Below are 7632 nucleotides of genomic sequence, written 5' to 3'. Positions count from 1 at the left end.
TAAGAAGAGTGTACCACCAAAAGTGTACCAAGTCACAAGTGTATGAGTTGTTTTGCATTTACTACATTGAGAAGGGGAGTGTCACCTTGTAAGGGCATGGGGGAGCACCCGTGCATGTACGTGTGTGTAGATTAGGAAAACCCCCCGGCCCCCTCCCGCCAAGAAAAAAAAAAGTTCCTACTACGTGTGAATGCCAAGGAAAAAAAAAGTTCCTACTATGTGTGAACTAGACCTTAAAGTCATGCACTCGTGAGATGAGAGGACATCCACATGATAAACTCATTGGGAATTAGATTGGTAACCCCCTCCCGCCAAGAAAAAAAAAGTGTGTGAACTAGACCTTAAAGTCATCCACTCGTGAGAGGATGTCTATTCGTCCACACGATAAACTCATTGGGAATTAGATTGGTATTCTTGGGGAAGGGAGGTATAGCCCACAATATTATCTAGCCCATAGATAACTAACAATAAGTACATAAATGTATTGGGATTTTAGTAGTAAGAGCTTTTTGATAAAACCACTCTCACGGGTGTAGCAAAAAAGCACTTCCATGGGACGTCAAATAAAGGGTAAGGTGAGTAGAGCTGAGTAATATCCAATACATGCACCTTGTGCCATATCATATGATGCAACCCCCCTCCCCTCTGTCCCCCATTTCTATTTATCCATCGGCATTGCCATCCGATGTGGCTTCTGTGGGTTCAACGTCCCAAGTCTCCTCGAGCCCACCCAGGTGTCCCTCCTCTAAGCTCTTTGCCCATCCATTCCCCCCATTTCCCCATTTCCGTGTGAATCGGACGATGGTCATGATGTTGATGCTGCTGCTTTCTGTCTGTCCGGATGCAGCCCCCTCCTCATGAGTCCTGCAACTTGACAGCACCACATCTACACAGTTACATCGATGTAATCGAACCCCTGCCTGTCCTTGCAGCTTCAGGAAGCCATGCTTGATCATACCACACACATATGGATCGCATCATCGACTTCAGTTCCTAACTACATTCCTGCGCCAGGTACTTTGCTGTTTCATTCACTTGCAAAATTGCTCATCTAGATGCTGCGCATGATGCCTTTTTATCTTGGACGAGATTTGTTTTACCTTCATTAGGTTTCATTTATTTTTCAGAAAGACAGAATGATCTCACGCCGGGCATCATTTTTCTGTCAATATTTGTGTTTGGGCGCTTTTTAAAATGTATATGTATTTCAGACGAGGCATTTCTTGTCACTCTCAACTTGTTTCTGAAACGGCATAATTATTTGAAAAAGCAAGCTTGCTGTTTACCATCATTTAGCAGAGGAAATGGTGACGCTTGATTTCATCAGCACAATTCGTAAAAGGTGAAGCAGAATTCAATTGGGGGGGGGGGGGGGGCTTTATCATATTGGGATGGTTTGCCTTTTACTCTTGAACTTCTGTATCCCTCCCTATCGTTTTCCTTTCCTTCAAGCTCTACTACATGTATTTTTCCATGTCTTTCTGAAAGCAGCGTGTGCTTTTTCTGATGGTAGGAAAACTCCTTGGGTTGGGTCTGAGGTATGTAATGACTTATCATGCAAATGGTTGGATTTAAGTTTTCTCTGTTATTTAAGGTCCTAAATGCAGCTGTTAAAATATTGAGTGCCATCTGCAATCCTCTTGACTCATGACTCATAAGATAGCTTGGCATGCTTAACATGCACACTCATAAGATAGATTGGCATGTTTCTTGAGGAATGACCTTTCAAGGATCTAGGGGTATTGTGGGTGCCAATCAACGTTAAGTTTTGGGACCTTGTTTTTTTGTTGCCGAAGTAAGTTGATAAGTGCAGAGGGTGGGATCCTTCAGTAGGTGCTCTTCTGGCATTTTAGAGACCACCCTCAGATTTCTGGTGGGGTGGCAATCTAATGAACAATTTGTCAATCTATAGAGAGTTATCGCTGACAAAGCACACAGGATAAAGGGCCTCAAGTTGTGTCGCATCGGTTAGGACTGCTGATGCCTGGAGACATTAGATGTGCACACTTTGATGCCATTGTCAAAGGCTAAGCTCTCCAGTGGAGTGCGGAAAATAGCTGGAGCGATGGTAGGGAGTGCACTAAGATACATGATTGTGAAGAACACAGCCATTGGGCCATAGCTGTCAAAACTTTGCTATGGAATGCAAACTGCAACCCATGTCATCATGCCACGTCATAAGGATAGTTGTGCTTCATGAAAATGCACATAATTTCGAGCAAGATCAGGCTTTCGAGAGGCTTGACTGGCAGGTTGGGTTGCAAACGTCTCGACAGGGTTGGCATCACGTCCGGTTGGGCAAAAACGTAAGAACGGGATTGGGGCCTTGCCAACACCAAGTTTTGACAACTATGCATTGGACATTTCAAGTCACAGCTGTAGGACAAATGATATTTTCAAACCTAGACACACTGATGCAAGACTTCCCACTTTGAGGTGTCAGTCATCAGAAGCGGGGAGTGGGGAACAGAAAGAGTCCAGACACGTGTGACTGACCGTGAGGACTAGGACTGCTGGAATCCAAGTTCTACAACCTAGAATTTACGGGGGATTTTTCCTTGTGTAGCATATATAGATTCCTTTTACTTACAACAATGTTCAGATAGATTGTGATGGAGGGGTCTTTATATTGATGCTCACATGGTGACCATGCGGTCCCCAGCCATGCAACTCTGTCACCACACTCAGCCTCTTCTGCTTGAGACTTACAGTCCTCTTAAGACAAACTTATATAATTCTTTAGCTTATTTCCACAAGTAGGACGATTCTCTGGCTGTCCTCATCTTGTTAGAGATGGAGCTTTCCAGCCAACCCTATTTCACTAGTCCAGGTGGCTCCAACCCTCCTCGTAGCAATGTGAGTGCTAGGGGTTGAGTATTCAGCTTGAAGCTATCATGATGACTACTCCCTTGAGTTGCATGTGGTACTCTTACTCTTTTTGAGTGCACTTTCTCCCTCCTCTCATGCTTCCCTTCTTGCAATGGTATCAAAGCTCTTGAGTTTCATCCATTTCATGCCAAAGTCCATTAAATCTTGAGCCAAAAGCGTAATTTCTGAAATTTCTGAACCACCTTAATTGAATTAAGAGAACCTTAATTTCCAGGTTTTCTCTTAGCTTGTTGGTTCAAAATTTTCCTGTAGTGCTGGATGAGATTTTTTAGGTTTTGAGGAGTAATTTGAAGGGGATCGCAGATGTGCTTGTTGTCACGTATCTCTGCAATGCTTAGTAGCTTATGTCTTCTGTAAGGGTCTGATTTTTTTTTTTGTTTGGCTGCAGAATCTTTAAAGCTCTGTTTTCCAAACCCTAAGAGGATACAGTGGGAAGCATAATCTAAAAGGCTGGAGCCACAGGGCTTAAGACCAAGGTCAAGTCGAAGCATGGCTGAGCTCGATGATGAAGAGACTTTGACGTGTTCAATTGAACCTTCGAAATTGAGCACACCAGTAGAATCTTCACATTCTAGATTCCCACAATGTATAGTATGGACTCCCTTGCCCATAGTATCATGGCTGGCTCCATTTGTTGGCCATGTGGGTGTCTGCCGTGAAGATGGTACCATTTTGGATTTTGCAGGCTCCTATTTGGTGAATGTTGATAATCTTGCATTTGGTGCAACGGCAAGATATGCTCATCTTGATGGGCAACAGGTACTAAATGTTTCTTTTATGATGAATTCTCTCATTTGCCTTTGTAGAAGTGAAGAAGCATAATTACCTGTGCGACATGTTTTCATGCAGTGCTGCTTTCCTCCTCATCTGTCTGGCCACACGTGTGAGTCCAGATTTGAGCACGCCGAACTTGGTACAGCAGTGTCGTGGGATGATGGACTCCGCAGCTGTATGCAGAGTTTCCAACATAAGTCTTACAACCTATTCACATGTAACTGTCATTCATTTGTTGCTAGTTTCCTGAACAGGATTGCATATCAAAGGTCCATCAAGTGGAACGTGATCGATGTTGTTACATTGGCCTTGTTGAAAGGTCAGTGGGTAAGCAAATGGGCTGTCGTGAGATCATTGGCTCCCTTTACCCTAGTTATGTGTCTTGGTTTATTGGTGGCTGGCTGGCCCTTCTTTGCGGGTTGGGCAGTCTTTGACTTTCTCCTGATCGGTTGGTTTATCTTTGCGACATACGCGAGAAGGGGGCTCGTTGAGTGCTAATTTAGCAAGAAAGATAGCTGAAATGAAGGCGCTTAATATCTATAACATTTGTAAAGACCATGCCCCGTTCATTAGTGATGATTGGTTTTGAGCTCTACTAAACAGCTTTAATTTCTATTATCATATATGGGGGGCTATGCTATCAAGGAATGGTTATTATTTTGAAAGGTTGTGTGTGAGGTTCTTTTAATACACAGATCTCCCATCACTATTTGTGTCCATTATTAATTGTACTTTGCAGACAGGCGTGGCCAGCAGATCCTTGACTGTCTGTCTGCCCATATTTGTGCATATGTACAGGATTTAGGTTATTTGGAAAGTGTCAACAATTTAGTTAATGCAATCATTTTGGCACTTCACCCACAAGAAAGTAACTGTTAAGGTGCTTTTGGCTTCTGGGGACTTTGGCCTAGACGAAATATAAACTTGCAGTGAAAAGTCAACTCTTTGAAGCATCTTTGAGATGATTTTCTTTTATCTCCTGAAGGTGCACCATGGCAATTGAATGCTTTCTGAGGAAGTCCTAGTTTTTTGCTAATCTTAAAAAATTAATATTGGTTTTTCCAGGATGGTTGTTGAAAAGTGTGAAATGATCTCGGAGGGCAGATGGGAATATCAGATTGAGCATACAACCCCCCACCCCCCCCCCCCCCCCCGCGGCCCCGGTTATGGTTTTTTTTCCCTCTTGTTTGGGTAGATTGGCTTAAAAATGTAAAGTCCATCTGCCAGTAGGATCCTAGCCCAAGTTGTTATGATTGCACGTGCTTTGTAGTAGCTTTGAACTCCAGCACATAGCTTAGGAAAGAAACCCACATAAGTAAATTAATCTAAACGTTGCCATCCTTAATGCTCACACTTATCTCTACTAGGAAATGTTTGATTGAGACAAGGAAGAGAAATGAGAAAGTGAACGAAGAGAACAGGATGGTCGCATGGTCTATTGGGATGGATGGGGTTTTATAATGAATAGTGCAAATAACAGCCTGCCTATGTTATTGGTTACACCTTGCAGTTTTATGTATGGTCTCCTTCTTCTGAACTTGCTATTCAATGAGATGACTTGCCATGACAAGGCTTACCCATGATAGGGTAAAGGGGTCTATTAGGAGGATGCTCCATAAAACCAGCCCATTGCTTACCCCAATAGAAGGATAGAGGATGAGTTTTATGACGATCCATGTTGAAATCAAAAGGATGCTCCACTACTTACCCAAGTAGAAGGATAGAGGTTGAGTTTTATGAAGATCCATGTTGAAATCAAACTGGTTGGCTGAAATTCTACAATTCTTCTAGTACCTCCTTAACGTTCACTTTTTCTTGCAATCCATTGTCACCAGTAAATGTCTCCTTTCTATGTAAAATTCTAGTTCACAAGAATGATAATGAAAGTTTGATAAAAGTAAAACCATTGTGTTCGAAAAGGGTCCACATAAAAATCTTGTGGATTTGGGTTTTGCAAGAGGAGTTACGATTCTATGAGAAGAAGAAGATAAAAAGAGAGAGACTTCAATGTCGAAGCCCTTTCATAAGACACAAGAAAGACCACATCAAGCAATAGCTAGCAAAAGCAATAGAAAAGAGAAACTCTCTGTCTTCTTTGCTACCTGTCATCAACCATGTGCATGCCCCTTGGCACAAAAAATTAGTATGTGGTTGTTGCCTTTTTAGGTGTGACAACGGAAGGATGTGCGTACAACAGTAGTAGGAGTTGAATGCTGTACAAGATGTCTAGACCAAAGTAGCTCATTAAGAAAGAAGTGCATTAATTCAACAAACGAAAGGTAAGTAATGCGAGTATCCCCTTCCTCCCATGTCAGAAAGATGGAGCAAAAAGAGGGATGAAGTAAACAAGTCTTGGGCATACAATCATTTATCAATGATATATATTCTAAAAGGGTAGCCTCCCATTGGATGCAAACCATCATGCCCAGGCGTTTGGAAAAGGTATCACATTGTCCACTCTTGCAAATGATACAGCGATGCTTTTTCAATGAAAACGCCTCATATTCTGAGAGAGATGATCATGATGATGCTAAACAATGTAATCTTAACACAATGAGAAAAAGAGCTCGAGATGACAAGAAAGCACTACCTTGGACCCCCAAGACCAACAGAAAGGTGGTCAACCGCATCGAGAAGTTAAGATTTACTTCCAAGTGCGCTGGGAAAGATGGCACACCTACAGATGCAAAACCCATTTGTATCAGTAGGACACAGGCAGAAGAAAAAGCAGCTCAAGAAGATTGCAAAGAGGGGAACACTCTCACATAAAGAGAGTGAAACGGAAGGCACATCATACAACATTTAGATGACAAAAATTAGGTTTTTTTTATATGCAAAAAAGCAACCCATTGGTTGGAGAAAAGGCTCCATAAGATGATTGGAAGATTGGTCTTTTACATGGCCCCCATCAATGTGATTGGTCTCCATTGACGTAGATTAACTGGGGATGAAACTTTAGGCAATATACGTACAAGCCCAATCTTTCAACTCGCAGGCATGATACTTGTATTCCACACCTCTTGAAAATAAGAAGCGAGAGGGACCTTCAACTCATCAACATACTTCGTGAAAAGCTCATTGGGGAGCCTGTTGGAATTAGGGTTAGGATTGCAACAATGCATACACATAAGATAGAGAAGGTTGAGAGCACACAAACTCACTAGATTAGAATGAACAAATGTGTGCCAGATACAAAAGATAAGTACACACTCCAAAATGAGTAGATAAGAGGGTGTACATACGTACGGGGAAAAAAACCTCCTAGTGAGGGAAAAGGTGCCCCGGTGGTCCTAAGTGTGTTCACACACATCACTACCATATAATGCTACAAATCCCCCCTAGAGTGATGATGTGAACATGTACAGGGTATGGTCAATCAATCCTGAAAAAGCAGTATGCCCAAAGCTTTACGAAAAGCTTTGAACTTTTCACGCGGAAGAGCCTTCGTGAATAAATCTACCATGTCATGTGTAGGCACATAGACCAAGCTGATCTCTGCTCTGCAGAGAGTCTTTCCCTGACATAGTGGTAATGCACCTCAATGTGCTTAGTGCAAGCATGAAACACTGGGTTCCTCACAACTGCTAATGTGCTATGGCTGTTAGTGAAAATGGTAGTGCTAGACGACTGCCAACACCCAAATCAGCCATAAGATGTCTGAGCCACACACACTCAATTGTAGCTGTAAAAGCTGCCCTATACTGAGCTTCACAGCTAGAAGTGGCCACTGTAGGCTGCTTCTTTCTGAGCCACGATACACATGAATCACTAAGGCGAAAGCAAAACCCACTAGTGGACACTCGTGTGTCATAACATCCAACCCAATCTTAATCACTGAAAGCATGCAACTGTGACTCACTCCCTTTTGGATTAAATAATTCAAAATACTAAGTGCCCTATAAATAGCAAAAAACCCACTTAACAGTCTACCAATGCTTCGTACCTGGGCTATGCATAAATATGCTCAAC

The 7632-nt window shown here is 42.5% G+C and overlaps 1 protein-coding gene across 4 annotated transcripts; it reads left to right on the top strand.

Moving 5' to 3' along the window:
* Positions 1–628: 628 nt before the first annotated feature.
* LOC147640594 (protein REVERSION-TO-ETHYLENE SENSITIVITY1-like) lies at positions 629–4328 on the top strand. Of its 4 annotated transcripts, none has more exons than XM_086813319.1 (4): positions 629–1014; positions 3278–3475; positions 3575–3648; positions 3739–4328. In XM_086813319.1, the coding sequence occupies exons 2-4, from the start codon at positions 3379–3381 to the stop codon at positions 4159–4161; spliced, it is 594 nt and encodes a 197-aa protein (XP_086669445.1). In that variant the 5' UTR covers positions 629–1014; positions 3278–3378; the 3' UTR covers positions 4162–4328. The 4 variants fall into 4 exon arrangements, with proteins under 4 accessions (XP_086669445.1, XP_086669426.1, XP_086669420.1 ...); XM_086813300.1 differs by adding an exon at positions 1212–1342 and having other exon boundaries at positions 631–1014; positions 3278–3648; XM_086813294.1 differs by having other exon boundaries at positions 631–1014; positions 3278–3648.
* Positions 4329–7632: the final 3304 nt, after the last annotated feature.

Source organism: Cibotium barometz, chromosome 2 (assembly GCF_041138505.1).
Source record: "Cibotium barometz isolate CiBa-2024 chromosome 2, ASM4113850v1, whole genome shotgun sequence".
NCBI classification, from domain to species: domain Eukaryota; kingdom Viridiplantae; phylum Streptophyta; class Polypodiopsida; order Cyatheales; family Cibotiaceae; genus Cibotium; species Cibotium barometz.
Note: the sequence above shows the minus strand (reverse complement) of the source record. Positions and strands in the feature narration are given on the sequence as shown.

What these genes read in the sequence shown, in the direction of transcription:
- LOC147640594 (XM_086813294.1), top strand. Translation starts at nt 3,379, where the DNA reads ATGGCTGAGCTCGATGATGAAGAGACTTTGACGTGTTCAATTGAACCT. An exon ending in CTCATCTTGATGGGCAACAG is followed by an intron (nt 3,649 to 3,738) that starts GTACTAAATGTT and finishes GTTTTCATGCAG; the next exon opens with TGCTGCTTTCCTCCTCATCT.